The sequence below is a fragment of the Chelonus insularis genome, unplaced genomic scaffold (genome assembly GCF_013357705.1).
Source record: "Chelonus insularis isolate UGA/USDA-ARS -01 unplaced genomic scaffold, ASM1335770v1 contig_131_pilon, whole genome shotgun sequence".
NCBI lineage: Eukaryota > Metazoa > Arthropoda > Insecta > Hymenoptera > Braconidae > Chelonus > Chelonus insularis.
In genome coordinates this window covers 2,654,831-2,676,791 of record NW_023276372.1, presented here as the reverse complement: position 1 = coordinate 2,676,791, position 21,961 = coordinate 2,654,831, and the positions used below count along the sequence as shown (strand labels likewise).

General features: G+C 30.1%; 2 protein-coding genes across 7 annotated transcripts in view; one reads left to right on the top strand and one right to left on the bottom strand.

Moving 5' to 3' along the window:
* Eip74EF (Ecdysone-induced protein E74) overlaps nucleotides 1–21,961 on the top strand; it is a 68,763-nt gene that overhangs the window by 13,512 nt on the left and 33,290 nt on the right. For 5 of the 6 annotated variants that reach the window (XM_035095127.1, XM_035095129.1, XM_035095131.1 and 2 more), the window contains exons 2-4: nucleotides 9,377–9,630; nucleotides 9,896–10,169; nucleotides 10,232–10,339. In XM_035095127.1, coding sequence (XP_034951018.1) covers nucleotides 9,487–9,630; nucleotides 9,896–10,169; nucleotides 10,232–10,339 — 526 coding nt within the window. In that variant the 5' untranslated portion in view covers nucleotides 9,377–9,486. Of the gene's footprint in view, nucleotides 1–8,361; nucleotides 8,546–9,376; nucleotides 9,631–9,895; nucleotides 10,170–10,231; nucleotides 10,340–21,961 lie in introns of those variants that run through there. The other variant, XM_035095126.1, reaches the window with a different exon arrangement.
* Nucleotides 571–8,728, bottom strand: Lsm11 (U6 snRNA-associated Sm-like protein LSm11). The gene is made up of 5 exons (XM_035095136.1): nucleotides 8,558–8,728; nucleotides 8,424–8,460; nucleotides 4,806–4,933; nucleotides 2,146–2,284; nucleotides 571–770 (listed from the first exon to the last, which is right to left on the bottom strand). Exons 1-5 carry the CDS (start codon nucleotides 8,726–8,728, stop codon nucleotides 622–624), a joined length of 624 nt encoding a protein of 207 aa, XP_034951027.1. The 3' UTR covers nucleotides 571–621.

The window sequence follows — 21,961 nt, the reverse complement described above, 5'->3', positions numbered from 1 at the left end:
CTCTCTGACTAATTGCAATGAGCCATTACAGATAATTACAATTATAATGATAGATAATACATCATACTATGAAAATAAAATTAGTTTATAAAACTAAAGAATAATTTATTTTAAAAAATTTATACTTTATCTACATGATGATACTTTACATGATTATTATCTTAACAGTAACTAAATGTGTTGGTTCTATTTATTCAAGTATGATAATACATCATACTTGGATGAACAATATCGAAAAGAGCTTTACATGTACCTTACATGCATGATGAGCCCTTTTTGAAACTGCTCGTTGGCTTGTACTATAAATGTAACGGAATTATCATTTGATATTTTAAACTACTTCGACAATTATTAATACTTGAGAATTAAATCGAGAAAAAAAAATTATTTAAAAATAATCACAGCTTGAATGATAATTTTATTAACAAATTAATTATTCATAAAATGTCATACATGTATTTTATATCAAGCTAGATATTGATAACAATAATAATATTAAAAAAAAATGAATTCATTTGATTTTGTAAACTTATTAGGAAAAAAAAAAAAAATAATAAAAGTAGACTCTAACATAATATTATTATAATTAACAAATAATATTGTACACTTTTGATTGACGATCTAATTCATTTTGATAATGATAACTACCTGCTCTCCCCTCAGCATCATTTGTGGCACGTGTCTCTCCAAGGTCTCAGTCTTTCCGTTAGACTTCTTTACAATCATCTTGGGCACGTTCTCTTCGATCATTTCTAATTTTTCAGCAGTTCCTGTAGATAAATAAAAGAGAAAGCAATTTCATGTAAATGCTCCAATAAAACAGTCGACAATAATCCAGATAATTTGATGTATACGTGTAAGAAGAAATAAAAAATGGTACGTCCTTCTAATAATAAAAATAATGATAGAGACTTTATCAGTTCATTGACACAGCAAAAAGTTACTCGCGTACAATGTAAAAGACAACGCGGGGTGGATTCACTAGAGGATGAAAAAAGATAGGGAAATAGCCTTGAGAGGTTTAATGTTGTATATAGGGCTAAAAGACCAAGTGGTAAGACACGTGTACGAGCACCAATCGATCCTTTTCTCTTGCCTCAAGGTCGTTGGCTCTAGAGCCAACCCCAAACTCTGTCGTATCAATGACCTCGCGACCTTTTTTTTGTAGCTATATAAGGTGATAGATCCAAAGTACGTCAGTAGGACATTTCCCTTCCTGTTTACAAAGGGTAAAAAATCACCCCTTGTGTTACCAGGGTAAAAATTATGCTGTAAAATAATTGTATTATTCTCACACAACTCGTTATTTGTCGATTATCATTCACAAAAAGTCATGTTGACTGAAGAAAAAAATAATAATCATCATGATAGGGATGGGGAATGGACAAGGGTGTGATATAATAATTTGAGACACCTATAAAAGGTCAAAGCTCGAAGTTTGGAGCAAAGACCGGCCTTGACTACACGTATGCCACGTTCGATCCGAAGCCCACGTGTCCTCGCATTTTTTACCCTCTCTTATATGTCTCGCGTTCTAATTCTCTTTTTCATTCTTCTTTCACTTTCCTCTTCGCATTCAGATACATTTCGGTTTTTTTGTTGTTACATACACGACGCAAGGTGCTTATTACGTGTATATATTTATTTTATTTGGACTTTTTGTTATTATCTTTGCCGACGTAATTGGTGGATTTGTGGCGATTTATATCGAGTATCTTTCTAACTACGATTTCAAGGTCAGTTTATTTTTGAGTCGCTAGATATTTTGCCGACTCGTCTCACTGTTTTGTGTGTTTATGTATACACATTTGGTCAGAATAAACGAGGTAATAAATAAACATCACTCACTATTTGTCAAACATTTAGAAAAGAACTCTGTTTAAAGAAAAAAATTTTTTTTTTGCCAATTTAAAGAGACACTATTGAACTTTAAAAATAATTAAAATTGATTTTTTATTTTATTTTTAAAAAAAAATTTAATCGATTAGTCTTGATCCGTCAAGTTGATTATTTATTAATTTTTTATCCTGAGTAATATAATAATTACTTAGAAACTTATTGAAAGTTATAATTTATCATCTATTTACTGTTTACCGTTAATCGAGTGACTTTAAAAAAAATATTTATTATCAATAATTTTTTTACCTAATGCCGGAGCTTTCCTTTTGACTTTACGAGTCCATGTTTCAAGGCAGTCTTCAAGAGCGAGATTCCAATGTTTGTCAAATGCAGTCACATAAGCTTCTATATATCCTCTAATACCTCGAATACTTCTAGTATAAACCTGTAAATAAGACAGTGAATGACTAGTTAATTTATAGACCACAATAAGTTCTTCTATATCAGCACATAAACTCATTATAGACCAGACAGAAATTCATATTTAATATCTTCAATGCCTTCACGTGAGTCAAATGTAAATATTTGATAATTGTTCGAGGATAATTTCTCAATGAAATCTAAATATTACCGTAATCGACAGTCGTTTTAAAATAATCCTTATGTAATAATTCTTATTACTATTATCATTAAAAATATTCAATTATTATTGTTATTCAATTTAATTTAAAAATACAACTATTGATGTAATCGTTAATGAAACCTTTCGCAATTTTCTACAGTGCAAATAAACTTTTATTGTGATTACATTATACTTTTTTTTATTATTTAATTTTTATTAAATTATTTATAAATTGATCAAGTGTTATTCTCCGCAATAATTACATTAGATAACCTTGAATGTTCGGTGTGCTTCATGCACATTTTTATTGTCACTACATTTAATTTACGATACAAGGGAGATATCAAAGGCGATACCCGGAAGTAGTCAGTTATTAGAGGAAACAAGGCACTTGTAAATGACTGAATTTTAATGATTTTTAATACTATAAATTACGTTGATTGTTTACCAAGAATTTAAGTAAATTTTTCCGAAAGAAGTAGTGACCTTATGACGTTAAAATTAAATACACAATATCCTAATAAATAGTTAAACAAACATAAACAATTAAATATTTAATTAATCAATAATTGCTTAAGAAAAAAATCCTCATTGATATTCCACAGAACGTGACCTCGTGACTGACATTGATATAAACAGCATGACCTTGGATCACAAGGCCACGCGTGAATAATTTTATTTTATGATTATTCTGAACATGTAATTCGCATTATATCTATAGGGGTCAAAATTTACTTGTATTGAATATCATTTATTATTTTTATGCAAGTCAATTTTGTTTTACTTCATTTGTTGACTTGGATAACCGATTCTAGATTCAGTAGCATTAGGAAAAAATAATTAGTTAAATGTGCTAACGATGTTTAACAAGTTTGGGGATTTAGAAATGACCTTTATATGTTTTTGAACTTGAGATGTGACCTTAGTAGATCATCCATTTTTCCAAGAAGAATTTGAGAGAAAAAAGGCATTAGGGATAGCGATACTATGATGAGTTAGGGTGATTCGTTGTCATGACTACGAGTGTTGACCCCAAGAGTCATCGGCTGGCGCGAAAAAAAGGGCTTGCACACGTTTGACAAAACTGTGTCATGTAAGCGTGTACGCCTTCGTGACTGATAAAAACGAGTTAAAATAAAAAAAATAAATAAATAACAAATTAATTTATGCTAGGAAGAAGGATAATAATTATAGAAACAATGTTTTATTTGACATGATTTAAAAATGATAATCTATTTCTTTTATATCTGAATTGATATTATTTTTATTGTTGATAATCCAAGATTTTTTTTAGCAAAGAAAATTGTTGTAGTTATAAAAAATATATAAAAGATAACTAATATGTCAAGTGGTAAGAGTTAATTGAATATTTAACGGGTTGATTTTACATAAAAAATAACTTGTTGCTCTCATCTTAAAGTAATAGTCTTGTAAATTTCTTCTTTAGTATTCTATAAATAGTTTATTATATACCGAAGAAAAAAAAAAAACACGAGAAAATTTTGTCTTTTTCTAGACTCTGTTTATAGATTTATATGAACAAAAATACAATTTATGACAGCAAGTAGAAACCAATAGATATTAATGTAAACGTTTTCAATATATTTATCATTTTATTGGTAGCTTTCATAAGATGAATTTTTTTTTTTTTAATTAATTTTCTTTTAATTATGTATGTAAGCTAAGTTCTTTTTGCTAATTAAAAATATATTTTTCTTCTGATTAACAACAAAAATAATAATTTATATTCTTCCGTTTTAAGTAATAAAAGGGAAATTTTTCCATTAATCATGAGTCATGTCATAAGGCTCATTAATCATTTAATTAATTCACCATGTAAATAAAAGATTTAAAATGTCTGTCTAATGTTCAGCTTATTATGAAAGAATCTTAGAGAAATTTTCATCCGTAAAGATAATTAGAAATGTACGAGAATATTTTTATTATTCAAAGCTGAAAAAATAAACTATCATGTAATATACTATTGAATATCAATTTTTATTATAAAAAAATTCAAATATAAAATTTTTCTCTTTCTTCAATCTATAATAATAAGAATAAAAATGCAATACGTTTATAGAAAATAATATATTTATGATTAAAAAAAATTTCAATTGAAATTCCAATCTATAACTTGTCATTTAATTCTCTGCTGCAATGATTCTTCTATTGGAAATATCATCTTTTATTAAAGAAAAATAAAAATATGAATAATAAATAATGATATAAAATGGTTTATTAGCTATCACTCGACTAGTACGTGATAAAATAGTCCCCTCAAATACCTTACCAAATATTTTAACATCTCAAATGTCTAGTAATTCTTTCATTTTTATCTACGTACCTTTATCCTAGTCTTTGTCTCGACGCAATTGTAGAGAAGTTGAAGAGGACCCAAGATATTTTCCATGCGTGACAAAACATTTTTGCCGTTCTTGAAAGCATCGAATTCCTCAGTACATTGGCTAGATGCTGAAACATACATCGATAAGACTAGAAAAGTCGTCATTTTTATGTCATAAATATGATAATAATAGTATTCATGGAAAGTACCGAGATATGTGTATATGGTAGATAGCTGTATAAAAGTGCGGGAGGCTAGACTCAAGGAAGCGAATCAGGTATACGAGATTGCCAGTGCCAATTGGCTTTCTCCGATAACTTTCATCCTACTACATAGACAACGCTGGAGCAACAGCAATAACGCGAGAGTGAGTTTAGCTACAGTTTCTCTCTCTTTACTACGCGGAATCACGCTTCTTTTTCACCTTTCTTTGTTCCATTCCACGTCTATCTGAGACACCAGGAGGTGGGGAAAACTTTCACTATCGCCTGATCCAAATGGCGAAGACGAGAGCAAGAGTTTACGTATATCTACGTGACATAAATTATAAAAAAGACTTTAATTGTTTAATTTATTTCTCAAAAGAATTAGCATGAGAAAAAAAACGATACATATATTATCGCCATAGGCAAAACTCGTATCGATGATAAATATTCCACGTTGATTTTTTATTTTCATTCAATAGGAATAATAACAATAATATTGTTGGTAAGGTAATGAGAATTGATGGGAAATTGGAGATCTTTTGGTTACAATCATTGTCATATAATTTATCCTAAGGTTCCTTTTATTTTTTCTTCTCTTCTCTTCTTTGTTTTTCTTCTTTTATACATCCCGACAGGCTTCTCTAGATACGATAACACGGCCTCGCCAGCATTTCTGCGCTTGTATATAAAAGAAACCGTTAGGTTTGCACACGCAAACTTGAATAACAGAGAGAGTGAGGAAGTGTTTTGATACATTGAGGCTTTTCATCTCTATGTAATTTTATATACAACATTTAATGGAATAAATACTTGTCCAATAATCTGATTAAATATCAAAACGCTCATCAAAACAACCATTATTATATTGACATCTACCAAAGAAGGGAAAGAAAAAAATAAACCAGAAAAAAAAATTCCATTCTCAAGCCATGACTTATCTGCAATCATGATCGGAAACAATACAGCAATAAAATAGAACAGGCCTACATACCAAACTATAACAATTACCTGGTGAATAAATAGTTTGATTAGCTAGAGCCGAGTAGTCTCTCCTACCCATAGATGATCCCCAAGTTGAGTCGCGCTGGGTTCAACGTCCTGGCGGGCAGCGCACCCGAGAGCGGCCGAGCACCAGCCCACTCCACATGTATACCTTGCTTGCTCTTGCTGACTTTGCTTTACGTGAACTAGCTGTAGGTACTGTTACTTTCGCGACAATAAGGCCCTTCGAATGATTTCCACTGTTGCCCGCTTGCCATTATTCATCATACCCGAGTTTCAGTTCAATGAATTATGACTTCATTTATCAGAACACTATTCTATATCCGACATACAGGTGTCTAAATCAAGAGCATTGATTTATTCAATTGTTTCAATTCCTAGAATTAAAGTGTACATTCAAATACACCTTTTTCGACTGGGCTTATCGAATTGATAAGATTTTATATCATCGTTTGGTATATATTAGGATAGGTCAGGATGAACACACTAACGTTTGGAATTAGATCATTAAACATGTGTATGAATGTATAGCATACTAAACCATACACTTGATGATGTTCTGTGGCTACGAGTAACCGGAAGCCGTCCTCAAGTGTATAACAAAAATAAAATAAGTATTACGTAACAAAATTTTTAAGCACTCGAATTATTTTATCAAAATATCATATTGGTATTTTTTTTTCTTCATCAGTATCTTGGATATATATTGTATTGTGATGTCAAAATAAATAACTTTATCATCAAAATTGTTTGATGTCAATTCTTACTTTGACTTGCATAATTTATTTGTAAAAGCATTGCTTAATGTTTGTATATATGTATACATAGATGATGGAGCACGTGAAAATGCTGGTTTGGAAAAGACGCATGAGAGAGTATGCGCCAGAGATGCGAGTAAGTTGAGGTCGACGTCCGACGCAACAAGTGCTGCACTCCATCCATACATACTCTACAGCACCCTACGTCCCCACCCTGCATTGCAAATATATGTACGCGTGCGAGTTACCTTCCCCGACCCTTCTACAACCTCCACAAGAGTCTTCTCTCTTACTCCTCGCTCGAGCTCTCTTTCACAGCACGTATATATAATACATATGTATACAGAGTATGTATATACGTATTATACTTTACGAGCGCTTTTCACCGCGCTTCGATTTTATATGTACAAGTCTCTCACTACATTCTATTCTAACTAAGCTTCACTGGCTTCATGACTGCCAAGTGAGAAGGATGAAAGGAGAGAGAAAGAGAGAGAGAGAGAGAGAGTGATAAAGATGAATGCACATACGCGTGCGTGACTTTCACACATATACATTCATGTGCACACGTAAATATAAAACTACACTGGGTCAGGGATCCATGATTTATCGAGTAACGCGTGCAATTGGCCGTCCGCCAATAGATAAATCATTATTCGGGGTCACTTAAGGAACTCATTTAATCCTTTTTCAGCTTATCAACTTCCTCCATATTATTTTAACATCATCAAATCCTTTCAAATTAGCCTATTTTTTTTTATTTAAGATCTTAATATTTATTAATAAAATGCTCTAATGATGATTTAGAAATAATTAACGAGCTAAAATAGTTTGGATTTATAAAGTAATAATATTGAATTAAATTAATAAATTTTTATAGTGTCTAAAAAGATTCATGCAATAATTTTAAAGTAAGTTGATTTTTATTTCAATTAATTTATTTTAAAACGCAATATTTAAATATTCCTTGCACTTTCTTTTAATTTCACGGATACATGTATTTTAAATTCCAAGGAATACTTGAAAAATGTATTGATGTAATGTTTTTCTGTTGAAAGGATAATTATAAGGAGTTGTAAATTATCTTTGACTTATATTATTTGAGTTTGTATTATATGACCTTGATAGTGGCTTGTTAGATAGTAACTTGAGCCAGGTAATATCTGGATAGAAGTCAATATCGAGTTTTGTCTGAGTATAAGACCGTGAAAACAGGTAGGGCGGGAGGAAGAGAGGGTGGAAGATTGAGATAGCGGTACTTGTGAGTCATTCATCGGTGATTTAAAGATTCATTGCCATCTTGCATACAAGCATTCATCATAACAAATATTCATTTTTATCTTGTTACTGCTTTAATAAGACTAGAATACCTTATGTTACAAATATGTAAGGTCAATTTCTCTATTTTAATTATGCTTGATAATTGTTTTTATTGAACTACACTGATACTATTTAAAATCATGATAAATATTAAATTATTTGAAATATGGAGGGAAATATTTGAACCGACACTCTAATGCCATCTATTGACCAAAGTTATAGAAACATTTTATCAACATTCCTAACCTCAGTATTGAAATACATACGTAACGTGAAGAATAATCAAAATTTTATTTATTAAATAAACTGAGTTTAATTATTAAAATACTTACCAGGATGTGGGTTAGACACATTAGAATGGGCACGTGGCTGGAAGGGAAAATCAATTTTAATGAAAGAAGTAATTGGGAATTAAAAATTCATCGAATTGTTGATTCAACATGATGATTACAATGTAAATACCTACTTTTGTAACTATTCCTTTTAATTTTGTTTCGAATTTTGATACATTATCATAAATAGGTGCACTTGGAACGGGAATTTTTGTTTTTTCAGAATATAAAAATTTTAATGGATCAAAACTTGTATTAGTCACGTCTAAACTTTCATCTGACGAACTTGATTCAGCGTCTTCCATGATTAAACTGGTTTGTAAAAGAAAGAATGCGAATAATACAGCAGTTAACATCTATATCAAGTTTAATATTTAATTCAATGAAATGAATGGTTAATTTTTTTTCTTAACAAATTTTCTTACATTGAATTTGAACAATAAAAATTATCTAGCTTCGTATAATTATACTTATTTGAGTGTCTGCGTTAGTAAAATATGAGTTTCAATGCATTCCATAGTTGCACATAGACGAGTAAGGATATTCACCTTTGAGAGGTAGAAACTTTCTTTCTTGGTTAGCGATTACATAAATACTAGTGGAGGTACTGCACAGAAATGCATCAACAAGATAGCAAGAGAGTAAGATTACGCGCTCAGGAAGTGAAACAGCCTATAGAAAGAAAGTTTTCATTTAGTTTTCACTTTCATGAAAATGTCGAGTCTTATACTTAATATCTATTATGTGTAATCACTTTAACTATTGGGCTGTCTTTAGACCTGAGTGCTGGACAATCTAGATACTCTTTCCTTCTTCGTTAATGTAATGAATCAGTGCATTAAGCGTGTAATGCATATTAAAATAGAGAAAATTTGTATTTAAAGATTATCTAATGATAAATTGACCAATTAGATCAGTTAATCATATGTTTAATTTAATTATTTTTATTGTAGAGAGAAGCTGGGATCCAGCTGACAGCGAGTAGAGGAGATTTGTCGGTGGTTTTGAATGTTAGAAGGCGCGGGGGTGGCTAGAAAGGCCCCGCCGCCCGGCACGGGTCTCGATGCCGGTCCCCGTATCACAAACGCTTACGCTGACCTCCAGCCTTGTCCCCAAGGAGGAATCAAACATGCCCTTCATAGACGACGAACTGTTATGGTGCCCTGACAATGATGGCCGAATGGTTGATTTAACTCAATGTCTTCAAGTTAGTATACGTTAACATTATCCTTTAATATGTTCTCTGACTATCTGATCATCATATACAATGTTACTTTGGTTTTGTAAATCTATCGCAGAAATATCACGCCCAAAGACTCATTAAAATGTATTGTTCATGCGAGAGATAAACGTGGGATGAATATCAATAGGGTTTACAAGATTTTTGCAAGATAATCTTGTAATTTCTGTAGTGTAGGATAGTTAGAGAGCTGGTTGAATAAATAGAGAAACTAATTGGAAATTTGTTTTAGGAAAACAATACAGCTCAGTCTGTAGAGTTTTCGACGATGGAATTGAGTGCTCTTGTGAGTGCACCAAGCGCTTCCAATGTATCTTCTGAGGATGGTGAAGGCATTTCGAATGTTAGTGAAGAACCTTTTGATACTATAGATACATTTTTAAGAGAATTACAAGCTGATTTGGCCGAAGCCAATCAACCAACGTCGACAACGGCGCAAATTAGTTTGGCCAATTCGTGTAGACGGCAAAGGTACAATATTGCTGCTGCAAATCCTCTTTTAGCTGGTGAGTATCCTTCAATAAAATTTATACAAAAAAGCACATGATTCTATATTTTTTATTTACAGAAAAATTAGCTGCACCTTCCATACAAGTTTCACCGGTATCTTCAACATCGTATGCAGCCAGAGCAGAAATCAAGACGGAGGAAAATATCTTACCGGAACCCAGTAAAGGTAGGAATCTTTTTTATCCGTCGAAGTAAAAATTTCAAGATATCATTTGAGGATAAATATGGAAGAAAACTTTTTTACCTACTGAAGATTAACAATGATTTTTCTGTCTAATGGTAATGCAGTCAATGAAAATATTTACTGAGGTCTTAATTTGTGTTAGTGTATTCTTTACACATGTCAAGTAACTTCCATATTTATGATCGGATCTACAAACCGGTATGTGGTTGGGATTACTGATATGAAAGGGAAACCGGCCAAGGCCCGAACGAATCGCAAACGGGCATCCGCGTTAGCAATAATTGCGTAGCCATTCTCATACTTGAAAATGACTTGAGTAAAGGTAAGCGCACACGTTCTACGCATCATGTTTATGCGTGGCCCAATTTCAACAATTTACAACCATGTCGTAATACATGAACGTGTAGTGTGTATGATCGCGCAATTTAGTACCAGTAATGTTGTTTTATTTCTACTCAATTGATCTACTCACTTGAGAAATTTATTTCCTATCTTTTTTTTTTCTTTATTTCCAATGAACATAAACTGAAAAAGCTTTCTGAATAAAAAAAAAAGTATATTTTGAAATATTTTTTACAATCATTTAAGTCATTATCTCTTTTAAAATTCTTTTCTCATTTAATTATTTTAATGTCCCTCATTGATACGAATCTTTTGTAATCGCGTGCGACATTTAACCACACACCTGATCGCGCTGCAGGCTATTTCGCATACATTTAAATACACGTGATCAACATGAAATCTACAATAAAGTTTTAGTACACTGGTCAGTTATTGATCTCTCTCTCATTCATTCATCATGTTTACTGGGTTCTTGATACATAAATCTAGTTCATTCAGAGTTGAATCAGTAAAATATACCAAATGAAAGTGAATGAAAATCATTGCTATTTAAATAATTCCAATGAATAATTTATATTTTTTCTTATCAAAGGATGTACTCTAAATAGATTCTACGTATTGGACTAGAAAAAATAAAATCAATTTTAAAAACATCATTTATAATCATCGATAAAAATTATAAATATTTGAGAGTGAATTATTAAAAGTTGAAACATTTTCACTTTTGTTCTAAATATTAAGTAAATAATAGTTAATTTTTAACTATTACAGTGAAAGTATATATTAAAGATTTTTTTATTTGAATACATATATTTTATTTTGTTATTAAACTATATAATTAATACGGGGAATTCCGTATAAGTAAAAGATTTCACATTAATACACTTTTCTAGGATTATTTATAAAAAAAAAAAAGAAAAAATATTTGATATGGACATTGTAATACTAGTATTAACGACTTATAAGCTCACGCAATGCTCGTTATAAACATCCAGAAAGTGTTCGTTTTCAGGACGTGTATCACTTTCGCTGTGTTTACAAATGCGTGACAATCTCACCGGATTCTCGCATCAATCATTAATGTATACGCGTGGTCAAGATATTTTCTCATCATTAATCGGAATTCCAACCTACTCTCGTGTTATTTTAAACTTTTGGAAAATTTTTTTTGTTCTTTTTAACATGAAATTTTTCTAGAATGATGTATAGACAGTTTGATTTGTCGAAATGACACGGGGCATTGAACACAAAAAGCCCTTTAATCCTCTAGGAAAAACTTGGACGTTTCCCTCGGTGATTTTTTCCCCTTGTATACAGCTGTCTGTCTCCTGCACTTGTTACTTTTATTCCCTTGACCCTTTCTGAACGCATAAATCTTCAACTCATGGCCCCAAGACCCCAAAGGTTCCCCTGAAATAAATTCTAACTTCCCGATCTGCTTCAGTACCTTTCGACATACCAAACTATGCATATTGACAAAGAAAACAGATGTATCATTATTACACTTATCATATATTTTCGACATCATCTAATAATCTGATAATGTACCGACCAATAACAGCCATATCATTCTAACGAAACGACGCCATTTAAAAAATGTATTTTTGTACTATTAATAACTACTTATTGCTCATTATAATACAATTAAATGACAGAGAATGATATTTTTTGTTTTTGATTAATCGCCTTGTGTTTGATCGATTTTATTTTTATTAATAAATTATTTTAATATTCTTGAAATAAAAAAAAGAATAATAAAAATTTTATTCAGTTATTAACAAATGTATAGAAAAAAAAAGCTGTTGCTTAATGAACTTTCTAGAATTTGATGCTGGAGATTAATATGGTGATATAAAAAAAAAAAGTTTGAAATTGAGAAATATTTTTGTCCCCGACATCTTTCGTCTTGAATTTATATTTTTGTCAGACAAGAAACTAGACTTGATTCAATATAACGTAAGTTGAGTGAATATTTGATTGATTCAATTTGATGATTAACATTGTTTGAAATAGAATAAAGTTTAATATTTGTATGTATTAAATAATCGTCTCGAGCAAAAGAATATTAATCAATGAATGCAGTATAATAATGTAACTAATATTTTAAAATACTCTTGTATAATAGAGAATAAAAATAATCAAGTATATTTTTATTTTTCAAAAATTTACCATTGATTATGAAACGATAATAATCTTCAATAAATGAATCTTGAATGCAATTATTATTTTTTTTTTTTTTTCTGCCGACTGAGAATTCTAATAATCGGATTAATCATCACATAATCTAAGAAAATGTTGACATAAAAACGTGACAAATTGATAGGAAAAACGTAAGGATGATAATTTAATAGACATGTTTCCGTACAATTTAAATAGACTTGGTACGAACGTAAAATGAGAAATACGCGAGTGAGTGTAAGTTTGTTGATGTCGTGTATCAAGCAAGAGCCTCCGGGAATTAAGCAACCGGCTTCCTAGTATTGCCTCATGGTCTGATAGGCCGTATGTTTTAGCGTCTGTAAATGCTTGAAAGTGACTGTTCAACGACTACTCGTACACACGCACATTCGCAAGGAATCACTACTTCCAAGTAGGTACCAGGAGTGTTGACATTTTGTGTAATCGGGGTCAGGGCTTCCAATCATTTTAGTCTATTACCATCTTCTCTTTTTTTTCTTTTTCATTTCCATTTTATACATACTTTTTTTGTACTCTTTTCTAACGAATGAAAGGTTAAAATATTACACTATCCATATTTAATTAGAGATTTATCATATAGATAAATGTTATTCAACCCATGAAATTTTGGGTAATAAATGGAGGTTAATATTTAGCTTTGAAAAAAGGTTAGAAAAATGTTTAATAACAGGAAGACGTTATTTAATAAACATAATTATATTCCAAGCAGGTTAGAAGTGAGTTGAAAAATGTAATAGAATTTGATTATGTTGATGGTTGTGGGATTGTTGTTATTATTAACAGTGTGAGTAAAGAGACTTATTTTATGTAGAGAATCATGTAATCCTTTATCCTTGGACCCTATCCTATGTATAGTGCCGGCAGGTAAACAGTTTCGCAAGAGAATCGTGCTTTGCCATCGAGAATTTCCTTATACACGCGTTTCTACTCACTCATCGAGTACGATCGCAATCTCTTGTTGTCTCTTTTTTTATTCTCTGTCTTCCTTGTCTTTATTCTTGAGATTTACAGATCTAGATAATTGATATGATAAAGAATCTTTGTTAATTGTCATGATTATTTTGTGATTGGAGTTTTATATAAATGATTATGCTTTTGTGTATGTACTTGTTGAAGAAATTTGAAGAAAGACGCTCTTCATTGCTGATGAAGAAGAAAAATAAAATTTTATATTGACATCAATTCATTGATTGCTAAATGATAACGGTCTGATTTTTATTGTTGGAATTTATTCACTACAAAAATTATGATATAAGAAGATCGTATGTACGGAAATGTAATGAGTTTGTTAATCCACGTGTGTTGTGGAGTTGATAGCAAATTCATATGCACTTTATTCTATGTCTATACTCGACACATTGAAAAAAGGGGAATGGCAACGCAACAGTTTACAACCAAGTACGTTACGTCAGTGAAAGTGTTATGCCAATGTGGGCCGAGGCTAACCTGTAAGCCCTGTCTCCATTGCTTGCGCGTGATACACGCGTTTACAGACTTACTTATTATTATGACGCATCTTTCAATAAATCCAGATACTTTTACGCTTACAAATTTTTTTTTCTTCCAAAGACTCTTCATGTCATCGTTCTAGAAATCAGTTGCACTTTATATGTATCTTGTGGGTATTCAAGAATATTGTTGAAGAAAATTTTTTTTTTACTCAATCAAAAATGTTTTATTTGGAAAAAATTTTATTATTTCTTAAGGTCAAATGGTAATCGAATTTTTAGATTGTAGATTTTCAATAATAATGAAAAGTTTGTTTGATTGAAGACATCATAGGTTGTTAGAAATTTGTGATGAGTTTTTTTTCCAGTTTTATTTATGGATTAAAGTATTATTCAGTTGAGTAATTAGAATTTTTTCATGTTTTGTTGTTATAATGATTTTTTCCTTTAATTACCAAACTTATTAAAAAAATATTCTTCTGGAGTAATTAAACAATTATTTAAGTATGAGGAGATGAAGGAATGACGTATAAAAATGAAATATATCTTCTCTTAATTTAATTTCATATTTTAGATAAATAATTTTTTAAATATCAATTATCAATCTCTTACTTTTATTCGTCTAAGTACTTTAATTTATTTATTTAATTATAGATAAAAATTTATATTGCAACAAAAAATCATCAAATCCCCATTTTACTTAATGTAATCAATTTTAATCTATTTTTGATTTAATAATTTTAGCTTTGCGTTTTTTAGTATTCTAATAAAATACTCCAATATTGATAAAACAATGAGAAATTGAAATTTTAATAATAATGAGAATATTTTAAAATGTGACCCAAAATTTCTAAAAGGTGCGATAAATCGATAGCTGTAGATAGCAATTCTATTTCCGTGTGGTATTAAATTTATAATTAATTTTCAAACGTCGCTGACTTGTCGACTATTGATTTTCATGTCATCCAAATGAATTTCAAATAATTCACATTCGCTCAAGAAGAGTTGGAAATAATTTTGAATCATCAAATTTTCATTCTTATTTTCCTACATCGATCCTTCACGTACTTTTGTATATACATGTATAATTAGTTAATATATATATAACTTAATTAAAAAGTCGCCCAGAAAATTATGATTCGCGAATAGACTTGTCTGGGTCACACTGACTATGAATGGAATCCTCGCAATATAAATCAATATTATTTCTGATTAAATTAAACTCTTTTCATACCTACTTTTCATGTGTAAAATAATAAAGTCAATTAATTTTTATTTTATATTAAATAGACTAGAGAGTGAGAGGAAAAAAATAATTCTCGTTAGTTTTTAAGTTAATAATCTTTTCTAATTACTTCCTTAGAAAGTATAATGAAATAATAGTTGGCCGCAAATGTTTATTGAACTCTAAAGTATGTGTGAACAAACACAAATGTCATAAAGTCTATTAACATAGAACGTAGATGACTGAGAGGGCCTTGACATGGTGCATACTGTAAGCAGTAGCATGCGATAACGAAAAGCTAAATCTATTTATCACAATCTATCGGTAATTCCATGCTAACTGTTGATACGCACGAATATTGTGAATTATTGAGGTTTAAACAGACACCATTAATCATTTAAACAACAAAAATTTTTGATTCCTTCCCAGATAGACAAGTCTCTATGAAATTTAAATCAAATTGATACCATTTTTTACTATTTATATGAACTCATCATGACCGTTTTGTGAGTACCTCAGTTAGACCAAATTGAAAGCAACTGATGACATACATGATTGAGTGTAGATTGTCAAAATATCAGATCAAGTAAATCATAGAAAATTTGTACTAAAAATCGATAGTTTAGTTTCAGCGTTATATGATTTCATTACAAAAATTAAATATTCTTACATGTATGCCTATTACGATGATAAAAATGTTTGACTCATATTTTCCTCATATTATAAGCATGCCGTGATGGTTTTAAAAACACCATATACTCCTACAAATATACTTGTGTAAATGACGAATATTTTTAAATCATATTTTCGTCATATTCACAGCATACGATGATTACATTTGAAGCGTTAAATATGTACACATATATACTTCTCTAAATAAGAATTATTTTCAAATCATGATTACTTCATCAAATGATCAAAATGTGACACTACTAGAGAAATCGGTATGATAGATATATGCAGTAAAATTATTTATTACATTTTTTATTTAACACCTGAATAATATTAAATAATACAAATATAAAACATAATTATCATTAACATTAAAATATATTAAATACTTTCATGATTATTTAAAAATATAAATGTAATTATATTATAATGTTAGAGGATATGAAATACAAAAAAACTTTCTTACTAATAATTATTAGATTAATCTTAATACAAAATGCAGAGTAGCCAGGGATTTAATTTCAATGTTCTTTCGTTTAAATTTTAATCCATCATTGCTTCATTATCTTCGTCATCTGACAATAAATATTAATCTTCCTCATTTTGGCCTCTGTTTGCCCTCTTCTTCTTTAAAGCTTTCGAAATTTGTTTATAAGATCGTAGGACCTCGGAGAAATTCGAAGTGAATTCATTCAAAGTGAACGTTTTAATTTTCTTAATTCTTTTTGCTGCACCTGTAACATTATCATGTTTTCTTTAAAAATAGTAGTCATAAATAATAAAGTCGAGTATGACTATAGTGTTAATATCATTATAATAATTAATCAGGTATAATATATCAAATATACTTACTCATAAACACTTTCATCATTTTTGTTCCTTTAAATTTCTTTTTTGGCGAACTATTTGGTCCTGATTTACCAGTCCATGTAAATTTGAATAATGAAAATCTTGCCGAGAACTTTGATACTCTAAAGAACAGAACGCTTCCAAGTACAAGACGAAACTGAGGGTTTGTTGAAATAAAATAACAGATAAATATTGAATATTTGGTGGAAAGGGAATATTTAAACAAATGTCTATACAAGACATAAGATTTGTCCTAAAGGATCCAGTTAAAAAAAATGAAACACGTGTTCATAGTCTCTAAGAGCACGAATCAATCCTTGAAAAGTAATAAAATTTGTTGCCAGACGTACGGTTGGGATTTCCCTGTAATAGACCGATTGTAAAATCCAGCATGTTCAAACATGTTTAAGTACAATGCAGCCATACAAAGAGTGCATTGGATAGTTTTTTTAAGTTTACATAATAGTTTATTTATAAATAAAAAAAAATGAGCAGAATTCATTTTTACTTAGAGCAGTACTCTGCTTGGTCCTAGTTTTTATAGCATATTTTAAAATACTATTGAGGTAACGCGTATTACCCATACAATTACTTATTTTTTAGAATGAAATCATGCTGGGTAACAGAGTTTATGTCATCAACTTTAGGCTGTATACACCGTTAATTGATGTGGAAGTGCCCAAAACAGGCATTTAAATGTATAAGTAATACAATGCATATTAAAAAAATGCTCATTTTCTACTGTTGATATGAAATGCAATTTTCAATGTACAAAACTATCAGTAATGTTAAAAATTGAATCGTAGTTTTATTATTCGTAAAAATGTTGTAAAAATCTGTGTTTTCGTTATTTCCAAAAAAATAGTCATTCTTTCATCATTAAATAAACCAAATATGCTTCTAATGAAACATTCAATAATGCTGACATATAATGAATTCATTTCATTTAACAATTTTGAAGCAAAAATGAGTATCCTCGTTGTTGATAAAAAAATATTCATTTCTTCATCACCAGATGTATCAAATATGCGTCAAAGAAAATACACCATAGTGTTTTGAAAAAATGACCCCACCATTTATGACAGTTTTCAAAGGAAAATGCATATTTTTTTTTTCACCAGAGAAATACTCATTTATGCATCATCACATGTATCAAATATGCATTTTAAAATACTGTGAATGTTAATTAAATCAAATGAATACACTCCATGATGTATCCTTGAAGTATATGTAAGAAAATTGAAGTATGCATTATTTTAACTGAAATTATACTCATTATATGCCTTTAATTTGTATACATTTTGCTTGAACATATTTTAATATATAACAATGCATACAAATTAACAAAAAATTGTAATCATGACTTTCAATCATGTCATGACGATCATGATTTTCTATCTGGGTTGATACTAAATTATCTGATTTCAGTAAATTAAATTCTTTTTCAATTTTTATTCATTTTTTTCTCTTTAATATTAAAAAATTTATCGTCTATTTTTATTTTTATTTTACATCCCCCTTTTTTTTATTCTCATAAACATTGTAAATTATTTTATAAATCGATATCAAGGTTATTGCAAAGTTAATGTAATGTAAAATAGTATATAAAGAGTTATAGTTAATTCTTTTAGAAAATTTTTTTTTTTTATTCGTAACGCAGAATTGAGTTTTATACCTGCGCTTATGTTACACGATCTCAATATATACAACACTTTCTGTTACCCCTAGTGTGATCGAAGCTCACTCAGACATGCTAATTTGCTTTAGAACACAGAGACTATCGTCCCTATTTGTCCCTTTAGACTCTACACACTATAGCATATATTTTTTTTTTGTATATTTTGTTCGTTATATTTCACGTCTCATATAGTCGTTTACCGCAATAACTCGCTTCATGTAATTTTCATCGTGAAAAACTTACAAAATTATCGTAAATGTCCGGTTTGTCATCGACCGTAAAAAAAGTATAAGTGAAAGAGGAAAGAGAGAAAAAGGCCAATATATCACTTGCATTATTGAAGTATACAGACTGTGGTGTGTAAGGGAAAAAATTTTTCAAAGAGACGTACACAAAAACAAACTTTATCGATACCTTTTATCAACATGATTGTCAGTTTATGATTTTTTATCAAATTCAATGCATAAATAATCCTCTATATTGATGATAAGACATTTTTTTTATATACCTAAATTAGTGAAAAAAAACGAATTTGATCAGACGTGAGGTAGGACATGAATGTCGGAGGGAGGAAGCAATGTGAGCTTTGGGGAAAATAATGGAGAAACTGGGCGTCGAGACGTCCGGACATTTTGGAGGTTGTGAGCCGGGGTGAACTGATGGAGAGGGTGCTTGCTCTCTCCAAGGTCGTCTGGGGCAGCTTATCGATTTGCCCGGAGAGTCCTTTCCCTTGCGTCAAAACCCTCCACATGATGGCGGCAAAGCGATAGTTTTCATGCTCAGACTACTTAAGGAAGCAGACGTGATCAAATAAACGACAGGGAAATTTTTTATCAATCATAAAATTGTTCAAATTTATGCTTATGATTGAATGAACTAAACAAAAATGTCTTCTAGTCTTTTCAAGTCTTTCTTCATAATTCAACTCCAGTAAATATTTTGCTTTTTTTTTCTTTTACTATGAAAAAGACTTTTTATTTAATTTATACATCAATTAATATATACATGAGAATGTCCTGAAAATAACTTTACTAGAATCATTGTGAGTCAGCAAATATTTAATGTTTCAAGTGAATATGATCTTTTAATGAAAACATCAACTTTTTATAATTCCATTTTTTTTTATTTTGTGTCAAGTATTACTTTCAAACATAGCCAACTTTCTGTTGGTTTTTTTCGCTTGATACTCCTTGAAGTACGTCTAGAATAACACGTTTTCAGAATCCAAGAGATTCAACCGCGAAATAAGTGAACCAATCTTTAGAAAATTCACTCAATTCATCCCTAGAAAGATAACCAAATTATTTATTAAAATCTGATATTTATTATTTTAATAGTTTGATCTAGTTATTCAGCGAGCTCGAAAGTATTAGTTACCCCCTAAAGGGTAACTCCAAAGTCTCTGAAATGCACTGACTTGGCATTAATTAAGCTTTTGTTTCCGCAAATTTACCACCAATCCAAGAACCACTTGGATATAATAATTCCACTTGAAATAATCCTTTATTTGCAATTAAATATTGATCTAATCTGAACAAAAAAAGGAGGAGGAAAGTAAAAAATACAGCTCGCTTTGATTCATGTAAGGGGTGAAGTTAAGTTTGTAAAAAAAGAGGGAGAAATCGTCTAGACTCTAGACTTACCTCGAGGGGTCATTCTGTGGCTGGGTTTAAGGGTGTTGTATATGTTGACGCGTGTAGAATGTGCGCACAAACATGGCGAAAGTTCCGGCGGTGGGAGTTTTCTAGTGGGTGGAATAGGCTTGAGGAACAGTGAAAGTCCTGCCGTTCGATAAGCCATGCCAACCAAGGTCACGGTCGCTGCTTCCACACGACAGCTTTGACCCCTGCAAAATGTTGCGAAATTATCTGACGTTTCTTCTTATCCCACTGATGAATTTTTATTAAACATAAACAATTTTTATGATTTCTTTCTCAAGATGAAATTAGCTATGAAAAACAGGTTATCTGCTAAGATTTCAGCCAGGTTTTTTTTTATAGTAAAAATTTTATATCATTCTTTTTATTGTTTATATGTGCATTGTTTTTTTTTAATTTTATCTAGAATTATTTGATTTGTTTATTTATTTTTTTTTTTTTTTGTGTTGTTTATCAACATATGGAAATGTTTATAAATATTTGTGGTAGATATGAAATTTATTTTAATTAAAAAAGGGTTTGAATATCTATGATTATTTAAAAAATCAAATATAAATACAATCAAATGCCTCAATTATTCAAATTTTATACGATTAAATTATAAATGACTCCAACGTAATCTTGGATAGAAAACCAACATCCATTTAAATTGATCAAACATCTCTTAATTGGCAATAGTTTGAGCATACTTAATCAATTTTTCTCTTTTACTAGAGATTATTTAATAAATATGTATTAATTTCCTGAAATTGAATAAGCAAATCCTATTGGATGGTTTTTATTTTTGTATCATTTGTGTATTAATTTTGCGCGAAAACGAAATAAATCGATAGATTTAAGTATCTATTATAGACTCTTGAAAATTCTCAAAATTCCATTCGAGTGATGGATAAAAGTAGGATTTAGTTTTTGAATCTTAAAATTCAAATGTTTGACAACAACCTTGACCCTGGTCGATCGATCGACCGCAGACTTACCCGGCAGTCACCATGGCTACGAAGGAAAGATCGTCTTTTCTTTACACACACTTTCATATCTATACATACAGACTTATGCTCAAATACTTTAACAGTACACTCATTTACACGTTGTGTTTTCTAAATGACAGAGGTGCTTGACTGTCTCGATCGAACATTAAACTTTGGTATATGCATCTATTAGAGGCTCAGATGATGAAAAAAAATATAATTTAAGTGGCTGAAGATTAGGTGTCATTGATTTGAATTATTTTTTTATCTAATTAGCATCATTATTCAACTCAACAAAAAATATTATTTCCAAGAAAATAATTCTTGCTACTGCGCTGATAACTTTTTGTCAACAATTTTTTATGCAAATGTTATTTTTTATCATTGCTTTTGTACATCTGGTTATTAACAGTAATTATTTAAATCACTAAGATAAAAAAGATATTTTAAGAATTAAATAATTAATACCGGAAAGAAAATTGTTTTTCGAAATAATGAATTCGTAAATTGTCAGAATTCTTTTTTATTTTAGCCCCATAGATTCTATTTGTGTGCTCGACTTGTA

Coding starts and splice junctions, on each gene's coding strand:
- Lsm11 (XM_035095136.1), bottom strand. CDS start 8,728: ATGGAAGACGCTGAATCAAGTTCGTCAGATGAAAGTTTAGACGTGACT. Junction 4,934..8,423: donor TGTGTCTAACCCACATCCTG/GTAAGTATTTTA, acceptor TGTATGTTTCAG/CATCTAGCCAATGTACTGAG. Junction 2,285..4,805: donor AGACAAAGACTAGGATAAAG/GTACGTAGATAA, acceptor TCTTATTTACAG/GTTTATACTAGAAGTATTCG.